Source organism: Rhea americana, unplaced genomic scaffold (genome assembly GCF_003343005.1).
Source record: "Rhea americana isolate MKP2758 unplaced genomic scaffold, rheAme1 scaffold_44, whole genome shotgun sequence".
Classification (NCBI taxonomy): Eukaryota; Metazoa; Chordata; class Aves; order Rheiformes; family Rheidae; genus Rhea; species Rhea americana.
In genome coordinates, this window is record NW_028186579.1 from 3,359,628 (window position 1) to 3,382,784 (window position 23,157).

A 23,157-nucleotide genomic window follows, 5' to 3' on the forward strand; every position below is an offset into this window, starting at 1 on the left:
ATTTTTATTTCTGACATATGGTTTTATAGGTGCCAAGATGCATCTAAGTTATCTACGTCTTGTAATAGCCTGAGCTGTGGGCCACAGATTCAGAAGGACCTATCCCAATTTATGATGTTTGCGGTTTTAGTCAATTTTTGAATGGATAGTGATCATGTACTTAATTAAGGAACCTGTGAGAGAAGCAGTATCAGTACATACAAAACACTTCACTTTCTGTAGCAAGTATAAAATTCAGCGCTCACACAGCATAATGTAGAGGAAAGGGACGTGGAGAGAGAATTTCACTAAAGCTTCAGGAGAACCTGGTACAGGCAAGGACAGAAAACAAATATTAATTATTCTATGCTGCTTATAATTGCTCCAGTAGTTTAAATTTTTGCCTGTGTTCTTTCACTTACATGCTGTTGATGCCCAAAATAAGTATTTTCTCTCTGTATTCATGATTTCCTTTTACAGATATAATTATATTACCTACTTGTATCCATTTTTACAGTATAAATACACACAAATTGATTGTTACTAATCACATCTTTCTCCATGCTGATAAACATCATAGCAATTTGCCAATTTTGGTTCCTAAGATTCTCAAATAGAAAATATCAATCCTGCCCACCCAATAACTGAAAACCTAATGCCTCAATCTATGAAATGCTTGTAATTGTGCACCTACCTTTATGTAGTCATGAGCCAAATGCTCAGAAAATTAGGTAAGGGCAAATAAATGGCTGTAATTCATGTGTAGTCATGGTAAGCACATATGCAAATCATGTGCACAGTTGTGCAATCATTTTATATGTTTAGCTTACTTGTTTATATAATATTTCAATGCATAGCTATGTGTTTTTATACAGCCGGAAACCCCTCTGAAGTGCATCTTCTACTTTCATTTACTGATGTGCTATGCACACTCAAAAACTCCTAGTATACTCAGCTGTATAATGCCCTGGATATTGTTATATACATCTGACTTTTTAAGAAAAGAAGAAATAAAAATTAAATATCATCAATGTTTTATTACTTCCATTTGGCAAATAGGGCTGCGATATTGCACAGATGCCACACAGTAATAAATTTTGAGGAAGACCCTCGTCTAAAGACTTTAAGTAGGTCTGAAAGAAAAAACCCCAACAGCTACAGCCTTAAACAGCAGTAGGAATCCAAAACACTCCAAGGTTTTTCTGAGACAAGTTCTACCGTTCCTTTCTTGCTCAGTTTCATGATTTTGAAAAACACTCTTGATCTTATTCTAGTGCCATTTTGAAATTATCAGATTTCCATTGCTTTCTAATGGCAAAGCCAATTCTTTCAGTCCAATTCAGCATCATTAAATTGTCAGAATAGCAGCTTCCTGTTTGATTCTTAATTATTCCTTTTTATTATATTTAAGACATTCAATTTTTTAAAGTGGTTTACTCTTCTTTGTAATGATCTGTTGTGATTAGAATCTCTTTTATATTACACTGAAGTTTTAAGGGTGTATATTGGTACTTCTAGTCTAAACCTCTATTTTCAAGGTATTTAGAGGATTAAATTCTAGGCTGACTCTCTGTTGTGAATTCACTTTGATGTTTAATAAAAAAAAGGAGAGAGACAATGGGAGAAATTAAAGACATAAGGGACAGCTCTGAATTTTAGGGGCATATTGTCATGCACAGAAATCTTCAGGCATCTAGATAAGAACATACCATAGCCTTAACTTTGAATTTCCTTCCTTTTGTGAAATTAGTCAGGCTGCTGACATTACTTAAACAGCCTTTTTCAATTTAAAATTCCACCCTCCTAACGTTATGCAGCAGGACCAAGCGGTGTGAGCGTTTCAGAGGTGGTGTTATGACAAGGGTAGATGTATACATAATGGGGACTCGAGCTGCGAGCCTGGGAACAGCCATCCTGTGGGGTGTAGGAAGAGCTATCATAGGATGTGGCCAGGCCTGTGTTTACACAGAAAAGGCTCACATTCGATATACTACAATTACATTGGCAGGTTGCCTATGATCATATCTTGTTTCCTTGATGCCGAGGGATGGGGAATATAGGCTGTGATTATTGTTCCAGGCTTTAGCAATAAGAAGATAGGAGCCTTGAAACACCAGCAATTAGCGTTCCCACCTGACAACAGCACGCCGTGGGGCTGCGCACAGGGACGGGTGGGCGGGTGACACGCAACCTGCCCCACTCGCACAACGGGGAGCCGAGAAATAACACGAGCTGAGGTGGAATTACGCACCTCTCACGCAGCGAAGATTACGCTACGGACCTCGGTGTCTCCGTGCCCGTCCCGCTTCACGTTAGCCATGTGCAGGAAACATCGTGCGGGTTTCACGGTGCCACAGCAGAGCTGCTGCTGCAAAAAGGTGGCCTGTGAGGGACCGAACACCTTCCTGTGAGCTCTAGCAAAGGCTGAACATCATCAACTAGTGCCACCCCAGTGCTGCTTTTCAAATTTCAGAGTAGTCATTCCTCTGCCCTAGACTCTACATCTGTCAAAGTCCATGGCTTCCCTGTGCTTCCTCAAACAGCACAACAAGAGTTAGAGGAGTTTGCAGCCATCTCACAGCACGGAGACTGACGGTCACAAGCCAGGCACTACCCGCCGCTCATCCCGCTCTCTCCCCCATACGTGACAACGCTGATCTTGTTGTGACTTAAGAAATGAGCTAAAGCAGATTTTACATCAGGGTAGATGGCTACTAGCCAGGTGGCCAACGCTGTGCTTCCAAAGGTTCACCCGCGGTCATCCTCGCTCTCCTCCACACTCCCCAAGACGATACCAAAAAGATCTCCTTGCTTACGAATCATGGTCCCAGCTGCTACAGGCAACCAAGTCAACACAAAACCTGAACGGTTCCATACCACTGGTTTTGAAAAGACGTAACGTTTCACTGCTCACGGGTTGCACGTTCGGCATTTTGCCTGGCTGCTGTTTGAATTGGCCAACGCACGAGCTAACTGCAATGTGCTCTCGGGCTTCAGTTTGCACACGCATCAGATTTGGGAATGAGAACCTCAAACGCAAACACCACTAATATTTGTAAAGAAAAATAAAATTTTCAAATTTAGAAGTGAAAAAAACTTTGTTGGTTATACAGATGCTATAAAAAAATAAAGCGGTGCGTGTAAAATAGAGGTGTTGTACCAACATAAGTCTCCAAGTATTAGAGGACAACTTTAAAGAAACAGATAAGACAAATTTGGGTCTTATTACTTAAAATTTGGAGAGATGTGGGAAGTACTTCCCCAACCTCCACTCCAAGTTTATGTGGTCTCTCCACTAGCAAGAGGGACAAACTTTTTTTAGCATAGGAAACTGGATTAAGAAAACACTAATTTGCATGCTGGCTCAGGTGTAATGGCAGTCCTCCAAAATACTTTTAACTCGTCCTTTGAAAAGGACTAGCTTTCACTCTGGTTAAGCTACATTAATAAGTAGCTGTTAGAAGTTCCATCCCATATTTGTTCATTGCAAACTGCATTCAGAAATGCTAAATGCTAAATCCGTTACAGGTATCAATAGCCATCCACTTTAAAAAAAAATCTTAAAAAAAGAAAAAGTCGTATGCAATACACTATGCAGGGAGGATGTGTAAGAAATTACAGATCTGCCCACTTCTACTGGAAATAACAAACGTTTCAGGTTTTAGCTATAATGATTAATGTTAATGGCAGTAGACAAGAAACAGTGTATACGGAGCTCGGTGACATGCTGCATTTTTTTTTTTTTTTTTTTAATCTGAGAGCCAAGACAAGCTGTTCACGTTAGCAGCTATTAATTAAGGCAACAATGTTTAAGCAGTGGGTTGAGGTAATTTTAAAACTGCTTAACCCTTTTAAGAACTGATGAGCTTTAAAAGTGTGTGTGTGTCTCTGACTGCATGTATGTGTACATATGTATATGTACATGTGTATGCAGGTATAGATATACAATACACATATATGTACGTGTGTGTGTGTATATATATATATACATATATGTATGACAGCTGACTAATTTGTTTCAGGGAATATTTAGAGAGCAATTTGGATCCATAACTCTTAAAAATGTTGTTCCCAATTTATGCAATTAAATATAAAACCATTTAGTGATGCTGATTTTTCATCAAATCAAACATACGGATTTACTTTGAACTGTAAATTACGTTGGTATTCTTTTGCTTTCATGGTCACAACAACTTGATACTTTGAGCACTGCCAACGATAAGAAACTGCAGCTTACGAGCCCTCCTCAGTCTTCCCATCGGGGCTGTAGAACCAGCCTCCGTCCTCATCAGCACCTTTGGGTCTTTTGCTACTTTGCAGCATCTTATCAGAGTCACGTTTTGCTAACAGTATCAGCATATCTCCATACTGTCTGTGCTTCGCTTATATTTTTCATTTATTTTAACAAGCAGGGTTAGAGGCATAAACGTTCAAATATTGACCAGAACTCACAGAACTCACCGGTGCCACTTGCGTCAAAAGAATTTGTGTTTTGTACACAGGCAAATCAGCCCACGAGATCTGCATCTACCCCTACAGCACTGTATTTTCAAACAAACGCACGGCAGTCGGAGAAACGTTCACAGAGAGTCAAAAGCTAAACGTACAGAGCACCGGATCCGCAATGCTTTCCCACGGCCCGGCAGCGGCACGCGCCGCCCTGGCTAACGTCGTCTTTACTCGCCTTGGCGCGCTGGCGGCCGGGGGAAGAGGGTTTAGAAAAGCGTCTCTGTTGGGTTTTTCTGTTTGTTTCACGTTTCATCTGGAAGGTGAAACGTCCTTTTGGAGGGAAACATCTAGCACCTCTGTGACGCCACTTCCACCTCTACCCGCGCTTTGTGCCCTACACGAGATCGGGGCGAGTTTTCCTTCGCAGACCGCGTCACTGCGCAGAGCGCGCCCTAAAAGCACCGAGGGTTAGCGAATCTCTTGCTTTTCCATAAATGCCCATAAAGACTTCTTTAGTAAACTGAAATTTTGCTAAAAACACCAACTTCCTGGCTTGCAATCCCTATCGGAGCTGCCGTGGCGTTCAGGCTCTCCGGCTGCAACCGCTTGGTTTGCACACGCGCGTTTCGGCTTCGCCCCTTTCTAAAGGCGAGAGGGAGGAACGGGGAACGGGTATGTGGCTTTGTACGCTGCAGAGGGAATTTCTCAATGCTTCCACATCATAAAAATGCATTTCAGCTTTGTAGCGTGCTCAGTGCCATAAGCGTGACAAATTTCCACTGGAAAAGCTCTTGTGCATGACTGACAAGAGTAAAGCCACAAATTACCGTAATTTTATGCCCCCTGTAGCTAGTGGTATAAAACATAGTTTTCAGGCTTGTTTTTACTTGCTGAATTTAGACCAATTTATAATGTTATTGATGACAGTGAGAAAGACACTCAAATGCAGAAATTGTATTCCTAGGCATAAAAACAATTTGGAAAACAATACTTTATATATGCCACAGATGATAAAGAATAAGGTTCTGATCAAAAATATAAAGAAAAGATGAAAACTGAAGAGTTTTTTAATGAATTTAAAATCTATGTATATGTGTGTGAGTATGTGTGCATATATATATATATACACACATATATATACATACACACACACGTATATATATTTGGCTATCACACTAGATCAGGACTCTTTTCCTCCATGGATGCTGAACAGTTAATCAGGTGCAACATGAGATATTACTGGCGCTCTCATTCTGAGCATTTCTGTTCAAAATCAGGCTAAGTCAACAAAATCAAAAAGGAAAGCAAAAGCCTCGCTTAAGCAAAGCCTACAGATATATGTCTCGTAATGGATTTTCCAGTAAGCATACGTTTTTTATCGTATTTCACATTTTTAGAGAGTAATTTTATTCACAGAGTACACCAAAGGCCCTAAAAAACTGACAGCTGCTAAAGATGATTAAGATTTACAGCCAGGCTGACCTCCGCATGGGAACCGCTCAAGCTACCACCTAAACTGATGAAACGAGGACGCCCGGAAACTGCGCGAGAAACGGTCATTTTTGGCTTACGCGGGTTGTTTTTCAGAGCGTGCCCGTACTTGCCAGTGGGCTCAGCAACCTAACGCGGTCGCGTTGGTCACTGCCTCATTTCGAGTCGCGTATCAGAAGGTGCAAAGAAATCGCGAGGGTACCAGTGCCCAGCGCCGTCCCCTGGTTAGGCCCGGTCCTTCGCGCCACCCCTCGCACTCCTCACGACGGGGACCTGGTTCCTACAGCTGCTTTCTCGTTCGAGGAGCGCGAGGTGCAAGGGGCCGTGGCCGGAACAAACTTCCCTTGTGATTTTTGGCACCGTAGGAGGCTCCTATTTCTTAACTACCCAGCTGTAACTGCAGGACTGGCAGCAGGAGCTGCTGCACGCGGCTTGGCTCGGCAGCGCCGGTCCTTCACCGCGTGGGGCTTAGCTGCCTTCCCGCCCTGCCGGGCATCCCTAAGGAAAAGCGGTCGAGGAGGACAGGCCGGGAGCCATGAGAAAGGCAGAGGTCCCCAGCGGTTTCGTCACCCACCCCGTCCGCCAACGAGCTGAGGGCCGTTCCCGCTCCTCCTGGCCCTTCAAGCCCGTGTAATTTAAGCTCTGCCATTTCCAGTCCAAACAGGCCTAAAGCACCACCGTAACGCTTCCGGCTCCTTGTCCGTGTTACCTTCCGCACGGCCGAGCCCCCAGACAGCAGCCGCGTGGCCAGAGCTGCCTCCAGACGTCGCTCCAGCACTTCTCACCCCTTTGGAGCTCCACCACAGCGAGCCTGACCACACGTCACAGCCTCTGCCGTAAATAAAAACAGCACTCAGCAAAACCACCTTTCAGAGCCTCCTTCGAGCAGGCTAGAAGTACCCCTGCCCGTGCTGCCCACGCTCACCCTTCGTGCCCTCCAGGACAGTCCCGTCCCCAGCAAGCCCCCATGGCTTCCCCTCAGCCCAGCCCACTCCCTGCTCCACTTCCATCCGCATCTCCTCCCCTGAGGGCTCATCTCGGGTACCGCAACCCTCCCCACCCAGCCTAACTCCACCTTTCGCACGCACCCCGCTCTCAAGGGCTACGTGCAGAAAGGCAGACGCAGTCCACTGGTAAAACCAACAGTTGAACGTGTTGCTGGTTTTCAAGAGTCACCATTCTCACTGCGAGACATAGCAGTTGGCTATTTTCCGAACCTCGAGCTCATTCCCGTTCAAAGCTCTTCGAGGTGAAATAACTATCAGAACTAGAGAACCGCAGGGAGGTTTGGAGCTACTGCTGAAGGCCACGGCAACGCTGCCGCTGCCCTTCCTTCATCAGGGCGGTACATCAGTGCGGAGCGCTAACCACCTGTAACGCACACGTTTAAGAGCATCACAGAGAAACTTTGTGTTAATAGTTGCACCTGAAAGCAGAACACAGCAGAACCCCCGTCCGCGGTAGCCGCGTGAGACGGTTTCTGTTATCTCCTTCTGATAACTACAGGAAACGGTAGAGAAAATTCCAATCTCGAACGTCCGTATTTGCTCTTATTTCTGTACCTAATGGAAAACTCAAAACTTTGTTCATGCAGCTGATGATCTGCACGCTCATTCAAGGACTCAGAACGACGCCCCTGGATTTGGTTACAATCTCATTTGGAGCCAGTCCTCTAAATAATAATTTTGGGTTTCCTCTGATTATTCATTTCTAAAAGTACTGGCAAGCCAGCAGAGGCTGCAGCCATTCTGAAGGGGTAATTTTGCACTTTACACAGAAATTATGAGAAAGATTTAAAGAAATTGAGAGAAACTTTTGCTAAAAGGCCGTTTTTTCCACCTTTACTGCAAAACCACAACAGCACTGGAAATTGCAGTTTCCTTCGACATGATAAATCTGTTTGCATCTATGTCATCGACCAGCGAAACATCTCTCATTGCATCCTTGTCACTTCTCCTGCTACCGTGTTCCTGGAGAGCCTGGGAGCGCTGCACCGCCGAGAACAGCAGTAAAGACCGTGGATCCGGTGGACACGGTCCCTCTGCCAATGCACGCACTTAGGATCCTGCCGTCACCAAAGTCCTCACCGTGAGCTGCAGATGGGATCTCGCTGGCTCGGGTAATCACCTACAGAAAACCATTGGAGCTGCCACTGCCAAAGGTACGATTGCTTCAGCTACCCATTTTTCAACAGTGGATACATTTTAAGGAAGTCTAAAGACAGCCACGAAGCTACCAAGCTATGTTTCTTGCTACAGAAAAGGGTCTCAGGAGACAATGAGCTAAATGAACTGTTTTAGTAGATAATGATAAAACTACAGCATATAATTATCATGCTGCAAAATGACTATATTTGTAGTTAACAGGGAAACTTTTCCTATGTTGAGTTTAAAAAACAAAACGCAGCCTCCCCGCAGCCCCACAGGGAGGCAGGGGAAAGAGGGGAGTCCGCAAGGCGGCGCCGGGCGCAGCAGCGACGCGGAGCCACCTCAGGTCAAGCAGGAACCTTTCTCTGCTCCTCTCAACCCAATCAAGACGCGCTGTTCTGCAAACACGCACACGCGCTTTGCTTTTTACGGGAACGTGTCAGGTCATTTCATGTCAGCGCATGATCAGCTTCCCATGGAGCCTCTGGAAAAGCACACTCCTATCTGCAGACACCCATAGGACACCACACCTGCTCTACATCTTGCCAAATTCCAGTTATCCACTAGCCAGCGGCAAATGATTCTGTTTCAAAGGGATAAGTAAAGTGCTGTGGTCAGTATGACAGAGTAAGTTTTGTATCTGGACTAATAAATCACAGTGACACGTTCACAGGACTGCCATTCTGCATTTTGTCATCTTACAGGTTTCTTTCTTTGAATATATAAAAAAGAATTAAATAAATAATGAAACTGCCTACATATTTGGTGAAGAAATGCTAACCGTCTGAATTGTATTTTTATTCATGCTTGAAATGGCTGAGCCTCATAGGGCTGCACAGCGCACCAAGGCACAAGAAACTTATCATTTCAAGCGTATTATAGGAGAGGTGGCACAAATGCCGACTCTGCAAAACCCTCCTAGTGTAACACTGGTTTAGACTGAGATGATTGTGCCCCAGACTGGCATGACTCCCTCACTGTTCCACATTTTAAAGACAGGAGAGAGACTATTTCTCTGTGTAATCATTCCTTAATTATACAGGAAACATTTACTGGAACAGAAATTCAGAAATACGACGACGCAACAGCAGTCTTTCCCGATCCCGAATAACCCTTGCCTTCCCATTTCTGCCACAGTAATAATTTAAGCTCCACGGGCCAGGCAACGTGATCCCAAGCGGTCGGTCAGCGTGCCCCTTCCCCGTGTGCCACTGGGGCCACAAAGCCCCGGCGCCGTTTGCTCCTAGCACGCTCCAGCAGCGGCTCACCCGGAGGTGTAGCTGCCTCAGCGGCCTGCTCCTTCAGCCCACATTAAAGCGTCCCACGCCGTCGCTCACAAAGTGGTCTTTCAGAGCAGAAAGCAGCGTCACTTGTATTCTTCGGTTCCGGACTACCAAATTCGCTTTCCACTTCCGAGCTGCAACTGTAAAATTATGGGCCACCACCCAGTCAGAGCTCAAGTCAAGCAAATTACAAGAAAATGTAGAGACATGGGACTGGTGCTACCCTGCCGCGGCCAGACAGCCTGCGCAGGCACTAGCAGCCAGCAGCTGGGGTCAGCTATGCTCTCCATAAGAAGGCTTCAGCCAGAGAAAATCATGCCCCAGAAGGCACAGCCTGAAGTGAACAGGGGCCCACGCTTACGATCACAAGCGCCAAGGCAGGGCTAGGCAGACAGAGCCACGCGCTGCGTTACGGGTTTCCTTTCCGCCTCAAAAGGAGGCGGCCAGCAGCCAGGGAGCACCCAAGCTTCCCGGACCGCAGCACGGGACTAACGAAGGCTGCAGCACCTGACAACAAACCACAGCAGGTCAAGCAGGCGGAAGGTCCTCCACCCACAGGGTCCCTCCTCCTTGCCAGCAAAGCTGGTTCACATCTACAAAGCACTGCCGCTACCTTCCTCAGTGCAGACTTAGCATTTGCCTCAAGTAATATTCACTGCCCTTCCTTAACCTAAGTGCTAGTCCAGCTTAAAAGGCAAACAGGCCCTATTGCCTCAACTTACACTCAGATTTGACTCCACTTACTGGAGCACAGCTACTGCTGTGAAATTGAGAGATTCACAAGATGACCTCTAAAATCAAGAGCTGCGGCATGAGAGAAAGGGGTGCAAACTAGTTGACACAGTCTTCAATTATGCTGCTATTATACTGAAACACATTTAATGTAGCTGTAGCTTAGGAAAGGGAAACATCTCCATTTTAAAATGAAATAATCTGACTACTGCTTTGTCCTGCTTTCAGATAGGGCACGCAACAACCATTAAGCTGTGAATGAAATTTCAACAGTTAATGCCTTGATCTTGGTAATACAGGAACAAGAGGTGCAAGATAGCTAGCACCACATAGGTACAGAATATATAGTGTGTATTTTCTAGTTCATATGTAAAGTCATCTATATTCATATTCCAGGACTTTTCATCTCTTCCCACCCCATTCTGGATTACAGTAGCCATCGTGCAAGACTACTGTTATTAGGTGAATTCCAAAACCAGAGATTCTCCGCACCAAATCCAATAGGGAGAACAAAACAAAACAGAATAGAAAAGAAAGAAAGAAGCTGCATACTAATAGTGAAGGTTATCATACAGCCATACCACCGATACAACAGACAGAGCTCATAGCTGGGATTCAACCAGTCTGCTTGGAAAACAAACTTATCACTCCCTTCTGCCCTGTCTAGCGTTACTCAAAAAAATGAGGCGTAAGATGAATATTTTGGGCATTTAAAAGCACACTTGCTAGTTTAAGTTAACTGAAAATTTTACTGAAAAAAATTAAGTCTTCCAATTCTTCCCAACTTATTTAAGCTTGCTTATGTGGGAAAACCAAACAAACAAATTAACTAAAAACGCAAAACAAAAACAGCAATGAAAAACACATCCACAAAGTTAAACACTCACAGATAAACTTTCATTTGGAGCCCTGCCATGGGGGGACCAAATTACAACATTAAAACGTGCTTGCAGTGTTGCATTGGCACTTTATTCCGTTGAGTATACTGATACACAGATCTGTGGGTTTCCATCATCACTCACAGAGATAAGGGACATATTTTCTTTGTACCCTTTCATCCTAGTGATTTATAGGAGTGTGTCATTTTCAGGACCGCACAGCCACAGACGGTAAAACCTTATGGGTTTATAGGTTATGCAAACTCCCACATTTATACAACTAAAGCATATTTGTCAAGGCATGCAAGTTAAGTGTTGTCCCTGCAAGTAATATCTCCCTTGTTAAAAATGCATTTTTAGTGAACGTGCAGTTCTTACTGCCATAAATAACTGGACTAACAGCTATGAGAGTGGATTAAAAACAGTGCAAAGCTACAACACACAAGCTAGTGTAAAATGTAAAACCTCTTTTTTTTCTTTTAAAACCTCCCTCTAATATCCAACCCCCTAACGAGGTATCTTACACAGAAGTACATTGAGGAAAATTCTAACCAAAAGACGTCTTTATTTTTTCTCAGTTAATACAGATGAATACTGAAAAAGATGTTCTTTAACCTTTTACTTTCCAAGCCGAAGTACATTGCTCAGGGAAAGAACAACGAAAGACAGGACAGTTGGCTAAGTTACAGCTACGTATCCCTCCAGCAACTTTCCTCGTATATACATATTCAATGAAGCAACAGGAGCCAGAGTACAATTCAGGTCACAGCAGGTCAAACATCAAAACAGAGGAATAGCCTAGAAGCTGCATCTTAATATTTCGCTAGCAATTTTAAGAGAAGAAAAGCATTTCTATTAATAAATGTTTCTATTAATTATAGCTATGGAAAGTGCTGTTTAAACATAGTATTTATATTAAAAATTACACAGAACAACATGCTTTTTAAAATTTTTATTGAATGTAATATTTAAACAATTTCATAAACTAAATCATAAAAGATAATTTGTTCAAGATGCTTCAGATCTTCTTTTCCTCCATTTTTCCATATAGAATCTGAAAGTCTCCTATAAATAGAAAAGCAGAATAAACAAGTTAAACATTGTTTGAACTGAAAAGTTACTAACTGTGAACAAAGTCGTATATCCCGGCAAAAGAAAAATCTATTATTCTGTCATGAAAAACTACATCTGTATTGAAGTCTGTGTAATTAAGAGAAATACCACGGAGAGAGAATAAAAGGCAAAGAGAAAACCTTGCCAAAAATGCACAATGAAACATCTATTACAAAGTGCGATAATATAATCTTTTTCATTCTAAAAATGAAAATACTTTTTAACTACAATCTGCAATTCCGCAGGAAAAAAAAAAGTGTAAGATGCTTTTAAACATCAAGTTGTATTAAAGAAATAATTGAACATGAAGATCAGATGATGAATCATTCCAGTGACTTTGAAAAAACCCTCCTATTTTCACTAAGTGCACATGAGAAATAGACATTCTAGAATTTAAATTTACACAGTCCAAATAAATTCCGTATTATAAATTATGTCACAATTCAGGAAAAACTGTGCAGCTGGTTACAGGTTAGCGCAAACATTTTGAGGCAACATTTCCTCCCATTCTTCTTTGCAAAATTTAAAAAGAAATCACATTTATCGCATTTTATCACAAAGATCATCACATTTAACATGATGCAATATAGAGAAACCACATATACTCAAGTCCTTAGAAAACAACAGAAAAGTACTTATTTCAAAACGTAAAAAGGGGCTGGCAGATGGCAATAAAAAAAGTTTGCTCGGAGAGGGAAAATAACTCTTTAAAGCCTAACATTTAGCTAAAACGGTACTAGTAGTCTGTTAGTCAAGGGAATGATATGAAAGAAGCATTTGCAGTCTTGACAGATTTAGTGTCATGCCACTTGTCACCTTCAAATAAGAGATACTTGCACAATTGCAAGTATCTGTTAGCAAAGTAGCTAGAAATAAAGCTGCAATAGAAAAAATAATTCCTACAAAATTCCATCATACGAGTACAACAGCTTTTATTAGCTATAAAACAGGTAATTAATAAAAACAAAAATCCATTAAATGTTAATGAAATTCACATTCTAAAAATCTTTTGAAGTTTAACTACTGAGATAAATGTCCAAAGGACATTTGATAAACATATACCTGTAGATAAGTGCCTGATAAGGATCAGGTACTTTAAAAACAATAAGCCCCAAAAGGTTTTTATTTTCCCAAGTCAAAGCCAACGGAAGATTACCATAGTTCCTACAATACTCGGTACTTCCTACATTACCTCCTCTGAGGAATCTCTGCAGAGATTTAATCCCCATTCATGCAATCTATTTTATTAATAAGGAACATACCCAACTCTGCAGATCTATTTTTTAATTAGGAAATACTCACAGGGGGTTCAGTGAAAGGGACAGGCTCTCCTGCTTTTTTCAGAAAAGCTGCTATAGATTTCAGAGATAGCTCATGCAGCTGTATATTCTTTGCTTTCGTTTTCTCAAACACAGCCTTTACAGACGCAACATCCCCATCTGATTCTGAGGAAAAAAAATGACAACACCAAAATGATTAAAAGCTTCTCTTTTCACCTGTTTTTGTGATGCCACTCATTCCCATTATTTTCTAAGACATATTCTAAAAGGTCTATTGACAATTTGTATATGAAGAAACACAGAACATAATAGCCATTCGAGCTTTCCCTTTTGCTTTGAAGCTGGACGATCGATTCCTTCCGAATGTGCGGGAACCACAAAGCTGCACAGTGAGAACGCTCTCGGGTTTGAGGTGCAGAGCCATACGCCTCGTTCTGAAGCAAGTGATAAAACATAAAAACAGATCTAGAACAATAACTCCTCGAGTTCAGCACTCAAGAGCTTTGGAACAGAACTTCATTCCTTTAAGTAAGTAAGAGCAGAATATTGTTATGGTTATTACAGTTACAGGTGCGGACTACATCAAAACTACAGGAACAAAGACAAAGGTCAGAATTCATTAAAGCAAAACAAAACCCCCAAGAGAAACCGTATTTCACCCTACTGAACAGGACAAAATCTTTGCTAGTCCACTATTATAAACCTTAACTACTTAAGTAACCAGTAACATTTTGCTGGTTATTCCATTAACGGCACCATCTCTATACAGCAACAGTCTCTAGCAAATCCTTTGTCCATTTATTTAAAACTCTATTCACTTCAAGCTGTAGAAGAGCAGAGTGTATTTCTCCTCCCTCTAAAGTGGGAGAGCAGACAAACAGGATGGTCTCTGCTGTGCTCTTCCTTTTCCATTGACTCCTCTCTCCCCATGCTTAGCCATAAACATTGCTGCTCAGAGTTTTGCTTAAGCAGCAACAAGATGAAATTAAACAGGTTCCTGACAGTATCACTGTTGTCCTCAGGATCCTAGAAGCACCATAACAGCTCCCAGCACCCTGAAAACAGCAGGGAAACCATCATAACCAGTTAAATTCATCTTGTTGCTTGGGAAAACTCAAACATCTGGAGAAAGGGAGCTGTCTCAGGCTCAGAAATAACTTGCTATACCAGTGGTTGCATTTATTCACATTTAGAAAGTTATCTTCACCACCATAAGGGCTACAAAACTAGTGATGCTTGAAAAGCCAAAAAAGAAAAAAAGCTTAAATTATGCAGAAATATATACCTTGGTCCCTTTCTCAAGAGAAAAGGCTTCCCACTCACATCTGGTAAGTGGATGAGCTACTTTTTAAATGTAGGAGGCTACAGAAACTGCATGAAGTGACAGTTTAGTGAAAAAGACATTATTAACTTCCCATTCCTTTAAAATAGAAGTAGAGCTAATAGATTGTGTTTAACAGACCACACAAATGAGACTTGGCATGATATTTCCTTTTTCTAGAAGACATACTTCACTTCACCCCCAGATATCCAAGTAGTAGGACAACACCTATCTTCCTAAAACAAAGATGCAGTGGAAAATTCAAATATAGTATCCTAATATGACTCATCCAATCAAGTCCTGGTAAAGCGTGTCAAGTAACTGATTTCATCTGATTCAGAACTGTCTTTCATCTGATTCAGAAATGAAATGTGTCTAATACAGACAAGAGCTCTGTACAGACTAACCTAGGAATAGCTTTAAGAACTCTCTATGCTGGTATTTAATGCCTCAGCATTTGAGGCTTCTCTGCAACCTCTTCACAAAACACTGAACTATGATGTAGCCAGCGAGTGTTTAAAAAAAAAATCTGTTCACTTACAGAACTTTTACTCAGGTAAAAGTATTGAGGGACCAGTGAGAGTGTAAAGCAGTAAATAAAATGCTGGTGACAATAATGTATTGTTATTATTTTTAAATAATGACATGGTAGAAAATATCCTCCTGTGAATGAAACCACAGGGCTAAAATATTTTGCTAGCAATTACTGTTTTGAACATTACTGTGCAAGTGAGTTCTGAAAGTTAGATACTCTATCATAAGATAACTTCTACAAGTTAATTGAAATACAGGAATGTTTGTATTCCTTTAACACTATACTTTGATCAGCTAAAGAAGGTCAAAGCCATTGTGTTTGCTTCAGAAGCGTTTTACTAAAATGTTCCTATTGATCTCCCTTGTAACGTATTAGAGCATGAAGACTTTGGTCATTTTATCTTTTTGCTTGTGAAGCACATGTGAACAGAATTACATATCCTTCCTGTAAATAAAACTACTTAGCTAAACCCAAATGAAGTCAGCTAAAATATTAAATTTAGCCAAATTAACCCAGGTATAAAGAATCTATACTAATAAAAATAAGGTCTTTGCTAATCACGATTTCGGAACACATAAAAGGAATTAAAACACATATTACAGTTTCAAGCAAGCAAAAAAAAAAAAAAAAAAAAAAGAAGGATTCATTTGTAAAGTCATTCATCCACTTACTTACTTGCCAAGTAATTCTCTGCATAGGTTAGGATGGATTCTTTTTCTTTCCAAGAAGCCACTTCCTAGCCTCTATTGCAGCACTGTCCTTTAACTTAATACAACTTCTTTTGTAAAGGATTCAGGCTCAAATCAATTGGTTATTTTTCCAGTCTAATAGCTAGTATGGCATACAGGGCCCAACAAAATTAAACAAAAAAACCCCTAGCCAAACAAAAACTCCACCTCTTTGTAGCTCAAGCTGTAAAACAAGCTCCAAGTCGTACAATAGGATCCTACTGCTGCTCTAAGGGTTTCTATGATATTAAGATTTAGCTCTTACTAAAAAAAAAATATTGCAAAAACAGTACATTACCGTAACATCTCATGAGGTATCGGTATGCAATTGCCAGATCTAGATGATCAGGAATCAGTTCTATAAGTGTCTCTATCTTCTTTGCCTAGGAGATTAAATGCACAGACAAAAGGAGTACTTACTTCAAATCTTATAGAACAAATTATAATTGCCAAAATTAGAATTATTTCAGACTCTTTCAAAGAATTTAACAAGTAGTGGAATGTTCAACTAAATGTAGAAGTCACATTTCACACACAGACAAGAAATAGCCAAAGAAACCGGGCACAAAATAAAATAAATGAAATAAATAATGGGGATAGGGAAGAAAATAATGAGGAGGCAAGGGACAAAACCTCCCACAAAAAGGAGTCTAAAAGTTACTTTCCCAAATAATTTTTTGAAGGAAGTGACTCATCTATTAATAACAATATGTTAGGGTTTCAACGATTAAAAAAAGGTAGCTCACTCAGCTGTATTCATGGACTTAATGGTGGCTGATGATCAACGCTTAAAAACAGTCAGATCACTAATTAACATGCTTAAATTTGGAGCACCCATACCTCCTTTCCCTCCCTGCCCCCCGGTTTCAAAAAGTCTCAGATGTTGAATTAAAAAGAAAAAAAAAAAAAAAAATTAATAGCATCTTTATTCATCCATAAATATTTGTTAATGACGATTTTCTCAGTATATATAAATGCACATTTTAATCACTTGCAAAGTATTCACTCTGTTTTTTGTTTGAATTGTCTCCTAGTGCTGCTCTTCTGTGAAAGAAAATTATTATTTTTTTCTTTACTTCTTGGGGCACAGAGGGTGGGGACAGGAGAAGGGCAGGTACATAAATGGGAACATTTTAGATCATGGGAATGAGTAGAAAGGAAAAAATCTGAATACATCTTCAAACTAGATTCATGCCCAAACCACCATAGCAAGTAATACAAGTAAGTCTTCTAATGTAAACAGAGGTGTTTTCTAATTAGAAATTGTCTGAGGTTCTAACTTGTATTCATACAATGTAGGCAATATATATACACACACACACACACACACACATATATATATATATTTCAGATTAAATTCTCATACTGAATTGGCTAGTGCTGTAAATAAAGAAGCGTGATGTTTGTGAGATCTAAAGTATCTCATAAAAAATACTGAAACAATAGAGAAGTATTAATTACATTCTCGTTTTCATTATGCTCTATAAAATACATATTATATATATATTTAAGGTAACCAGCTCTGCAAATTAACCTTTTCTCCTCCCCTAAAGAAAACTGACAACACTGTCAAACTTTGAACATGAAAAGATTTTGAAGTTTGAGATCCAAAGAATTTCAATAAAGGTTGATTAAATAAGATACTGTTACATATTCCATGATGTAAATTCAAAATATTATACCTGTCCTGGTTTAGATGATGATTTAGCCATAAAATTCACTAATGTTCTCTTCTCCTCAACTAATGCACCACACCTCTAAAGAAAAAGAAATAATTAATGTCACAGTCAAGAGCAGATTCTTGATAAGTAAAATGACTAAGATGAAAATTTGCAATTGCAGAGGTTTACAATATAATATATTAATATGTATTACTGGTAACTATACTATTACTTTTCAAAGTAATTGACCAAAAAAAAGACTAAGCATGGAAAACAAGTTCATTTCATGCCCACTTCTGATAAACTTTATACCTACCATTCCAAAAACAATGTTTGTTTAAAACAAAAGGGGAAAGAATTAAACTAATACTTCAACATACCACAAAAACGAGGTTTAGGACTGCAAAAGAACGAAAAAGAGAAACACTGTTCCTCTCCAATTATACTGCCAAGCATTCACAAGTGAGCTAGGGATCATAAGGTTAATTATACATTTAATAAGGTGTCAGGGAGATAACTGCTCGTTTCTTTATAAAAATTAAAATGTACAAAGCAAGTTCTCTTTAAAGTATAATTACCTACACTTATGCATACAAAGGACTGATTTCAATCTCTCTATTTTATAAAAGGCTTTCACTGGAATAGACAGTGTTTGAGAGAGAGAAAGAAAAGTTGAACTTAAAGTTTGAGACAGACCAGATAAGTCAAAAATCTACCTTATTTTAAAAACTAAACCAATATAAAATATACAAGACAATATTTCAGTTTATGTTTCTCCAAGATGTAAATCTTAAAATTCTTACAATGCCCAGTGCTTTTCATGAGCTGTAAGACATTCTATCAGTACCAAAATGCCCAGGAAGAAGAGAACGCTGTGCATATAAAAGTACCCATACCGTGAATTTACTGCATTCAATTAGCATTTCAGACACCCACAGACAAGAACGTTTTGTTGCTTCATTGTTAACGTACTGCGCGTATGATACCTTTTGACAAGTTCTTTAAGGTCCAGGTGAAAGAGGCAGAAGCCTCAATTCCATCAAGGAAACGGAGATGGAAACGGTGACACTCATGTACCCTATCCTGTTCCAACAAAAATCTGCTTTATGCTGATAAACAGATGCAAAACATTTGTGGGGAAAAAACCTTGTGACATCTCATCTACTGCTTCTTGCCACTCTCACCTATTGCCAGTATAAAAAACCAGGGAGCTCGGAGAGCAAAGGGACAGTCTAACTGAAAAAATGCTTTCCGCAGTCCCCTTTCAAGGCTAAGCTATCAAACACTTGCGACTTGCCAGTAAAAACATCCTCCCCCAAGGCAGTACAGGCGTCTCCCCACTCCCCAACAAATAAAACCCCAACTCTCTATTGTGTTCTCTTTAAGGTGTAAACAGATCCTTAGATGCACTTCTGAAAGCAAAGGTTCTCTATGTATTACTAACACTTTAGCTTGTTACAAGAGAAAATGCATTTTGGTTGTGCTTTACTTTCTACTGTTCAAGAGAATAATAAGAGGCAGACAGTGACTACTATCTTTGTGTTACCTATTAGTAGAATACTTGATCCACAGTAATAGTAAAGAATGTTTAAAACAGCTTAATTTTTTTTTTCCTACAGAATATTAAAAAATCTCAAGTCAGTTAACTCTGAATTTCCATTTACCATGATACATTTTAGAATCATCCCCCAACATATAGTATATACAATATTATTTCAAGTATGCTATAGAGTCATAAACTTAAGTATATGTCCTAAATTTGGATTCTGTCCTAATTAGAGGTTTTAAAAATATACCAGTGGAAATTATTCATTTAAAAAAATTTTTAGAACATGCAACTTTTACATAAAAATGCAAAGAACTCTCTTTGCAAAAAGCAAAAAAGAAAAAAACCCCACCACTCTGATTTTCATTATCTAATCAAAGAGAAATCAAAGACAAGAAAGAGTAAGGTAACTTGAGAATATTTTCACATTTTGATGCTTTGTATTATCATTAATATAGGAATAGGCTTAGCTTATGCAAAATCACAGAATCACAGTATGCATGAATGCAAAATGCTTTTTGTATTAAAAATCATAATCTCCATTTAAATTAATGATGACCAGTTAGGCAAACAATAAACTGAGTAATATTCCACAGAGGTCAATATACAAATAACAGACCTCGCTCTACAGCATTGAGTCACTGAACACATTTTTTGATCTCCGTTCTTCTTAAGGAAGCAAAAAAAAAAAAAAAGTCTTGGAATATCATAAACCATCTGATGGATAAAGCAGAGGTTTTTCTTTAACAGCTTAAAATACTTAGCAGCTGGTAAGTGAATATAATGCTATTCACTATCAGAAATTGGTAACAGGCCTCAATTTGAGGCAGGGAGCCGACACAAACACAGCAATCTGCAGAATCGCTGTGATTGTTTGACTGCCACCTGCTGGGAAGAGACTCCCCGGCGGAGCCTGTTTGTGTACACTGCCAGCGGCAGCTCTTATCACCCACCGTTCGCTCTGCCTCTGGCTCAGCTCTGTATTTAGCTCTGCTGAAATGGCATGAATGCAGTCGTCTCATTCCTCGAAGACTGCTAATTTCACTGAGACTGTGGCCACAGAGACCAGCATTTGTCTTTTAATGCATCTGTGACACTCAACTGAATAGAAGGCAAATTCAGCTCTTAATAAACCTTGAATGCAGCACGTACAGTTTTTTAGCAATCAACTGAAATAATGTCTACAAAAAGCAAACACTGACCACTTCTGGCTTGTACACTTTTAAGAGACACATTACGTTTATAGCACTTAAGAAAGTAGGTGAGAAATTAAAAGGAGACAGTTTGCAAGAAGCTGTGTAATAGAATAATCGTCAGTGAATATTGTCTTTGGACAGAATTTCAAGAAACACACAAGTTCTCTTTCCTTTGCTTGAGGTTATTTCACAGGTTGTTAGAAGACAGAAAGCGTTTTCACTCTGGCACCCACTAGTGCCATTAGCACTGCAGCGCTAGGCTGCAGTTTAGAATAGTCTAATCTAAACACTATCATCACGCCATTCACACTGGAATGCTAAAGCAAACTACTATTAGCCAGTGCTATGCACTGCACTTCATGACATCTTTTTCTGAGTAATTTCTCAGTTTATCTGTAAAAATTTGTAAGCAGTTCTATACCTCTTGTTGTATCCTTACCTGTAGCAGTGCTCTGGCATCATCCACTCTGTTGGCATCTACATATTGAAGGAAGAGATCTGTGACAGGTCTGTAAATTCCAAACTGATTGGCTAGTCGTTCTGCCATCACACCAACTGCAAGAAGACGGGTACATAAGGAACATTTGACTAAAAAGCCACTTCTGTAAACTTCACTGGCATGACTTTTGCTGACTGCACAGATTTTACATGCAATAGCTCTTCCATAACATCTTTACCTTGTCATAATATTTAAATATCATTGCAATCAACTTACATTTTTCCAAAGCTGGCTCTAATCCTTCCTCAGACAACTTTCTTAACAAATAGGAAATATTTCTGACGGGTTGATCAGGATTCTGTGCACCAGAGATAAGCAGAGGCTCAATGTATTCCAATGCAGTATCAAGGTTATCGCTAAGAAAAAACGACACTGGCTTAATTTTTCACATTAAGATTTATATACCTTAAACAGCATCCATATTCAAGTTTTTCTTCTAATTAATGCTACATGTTCCAGCAATGGTTAAGTACCATGACTCCCTTCATTAAGTTATTGTAACAAAGTTAAACCATTTATGGATGAATGAATAAATGAACCTGCAAGTTGATTTTTTGGATGACAATACATGTAAAAATACTTAAGCATATCTGCCTGTGCTTTTTTATACCTCTATTCCCCCCCCCCCCCCGATTAAATGAAGATGAACATTGGCTAGTTGCTTTAAAAAAAAACAAAGAAAAATGTATTCTGCAAAACTAGAAGGTAAAACCAAAACATTAACAGAACGTATTTGAATAATTAATGTAGACAACTCAAGTATTTTTTTAATGATATTCAATTAATTATTTACTTGGCTTCCCATGTCTGCCTTTTTAGATGCAAAAAATGATACAAAATGTCATTTGGCCAGTACCTTTACCTACACAGATATGCTACTAATGCATGGTGTTAACATACCAAATGCTAATAAAATAATTCAGGAATTATTCATTAAAGTGTAAAATCTACTTCTCTAGTGTTCTAAAAAGTTCAAATGACAACCTTTCTTATCAGTCCACTCAAAAAAATAATTTAATTAAAAAAAGGAAAATAGAGCATGAAAAAGGTTTTAGGAGAAGCAGAAATGCAGTACATTTGAAAGACACGGAGGACATGAGAAATACAAGCCTACTAATAAATTAATGGGCATTAAAAATATTACAGTAATTAAAAATATGTATTTTTCATAGTTCTCAAGGTACAGCTTGCCAAGAGATTTAAGAATACGTGTTTTTAGAGGAGAAAAAGGCACCTTACTTATGCTGCTGCTAAATCTTTTCATGCAGGAAAACTAGTTTCGATATGGGAAAAGAACTAACAACGCTTAAATAATGTTGTCTGCATATACCAGTTTACTCAGTTTTTGTAGCCAATCTGGTTCAGGTTAAGAACATGTATCGACTTTGAAATGTCTTCATGACATGGAAATATAGGAAAATATGCAGCTTATAAAACTAATCCGGAAGAACCTCCCTTATTTGGGGTGTTTAATTTAGGCAAAAGTGATTTCACTAGAATTATGTGCCAAGGCCCACTCAGATCTAAGTATTTTCAGGATCAGTCCTTTACAAACAGATTGTTTTTCAATGACAGTACAGTAAGCTCAACTACTGGAACTGGTCTGCATGGCTCCCCCTCAATTTAAAATCATCTTGCTGTTCCAAATACTTTAGTGGGTATTCTCTCTGGTCTGACATGCCGGAGGCAATCAAGCATCTGTTACTTACTATATAGCTCTACAGCTCTCCTGCTGAATTAGATAGAGGAACTCTACCTCATGAAACTAGTTTCAAGTAAAAACCAGACTGTTTTCCACAAAGGATATTTGAGAAGCTCAGCATCCTTTTTGTCCCAACAGGCCTCTCACTTCAGTTTTATACAAAGGTTAAAGTAACATACAGAGTAGCATAGCAAGTAGCACAGAACCAAAATACGAACAAAGATGCTAGGCAAACTTTGATATTCAATTAAACATTTGAATCAAAGGATATCCAAAGTGTGGGGATAATTGCCATGATGGGAACTCTGGCCCTGTAACAGCACGGCAAGCAATTTTTTTCAAATATTTTCATATTGACAAATACTCTTAAAATCATCCCACAAATACGTTTTTTTTTACCCTCAAAATGTGCAGGCCACACATGTTATCATTCTGACTGCTGAAACAGGTAATAGATTTTGTTTTCAAGCTAATATTGTACTCATAATACATGCATGCTAAGATTTTTTACATTTATATTGATGAAGTAATTCAACATTCAGATTTCATAGGACTTTTCATCTAACATGAAGGAGAAGACTTACATAAGATATAACATCTGTTAGAAGAAAAGTATC

The 23,157-nt window shown here is 39.5% G+C and overlaps 1 protein-coding gene across 1 annotated transcript in view; it reads right to left on the bottom strand.

The window, feature by feature from the left end:
* Window positions 1–11,896: 11,896 nt before the first annotated feature.
* Window positions 11,897–23,157, bottom strand: part of LRPPRC (leucine rich pentatricopeptide repeat containing) — a 95,776-nt gene continuing 84,515 nt past the window's right edge. Inside the window, exons 35-40 of the mRNA XM_085315782.1 lie at window positions 21,055–21,194; window positions 20,779–20,894; window positions 17,619–17,693; window positions 16,235–16,319; window positions 13,375–13,517; window positions 11,897–12,024 (exon numbers count right to left, since the gene is read on the bottom strand). Of these exons, the coding sequence (XP_085171908.1) occupies window positions 11,968–12,024; window positions 13,375–13,517; window positions 16,235–16,319; window positions 17,619–17,693; window positions 20,779–20,894; window positions 21,055–21,194 (616 nt within the window). The 3' untranslated portion in view covers window positions 11,897–11,967. The remainder of the gene's footprint in view (window positions 12,025–13,374; window positions 13,518–16,234; window positions 16,320–17,618; window positions 17,694–20,778; window positions 20,895–21,054; window positions 21,195–23,157) is intronic.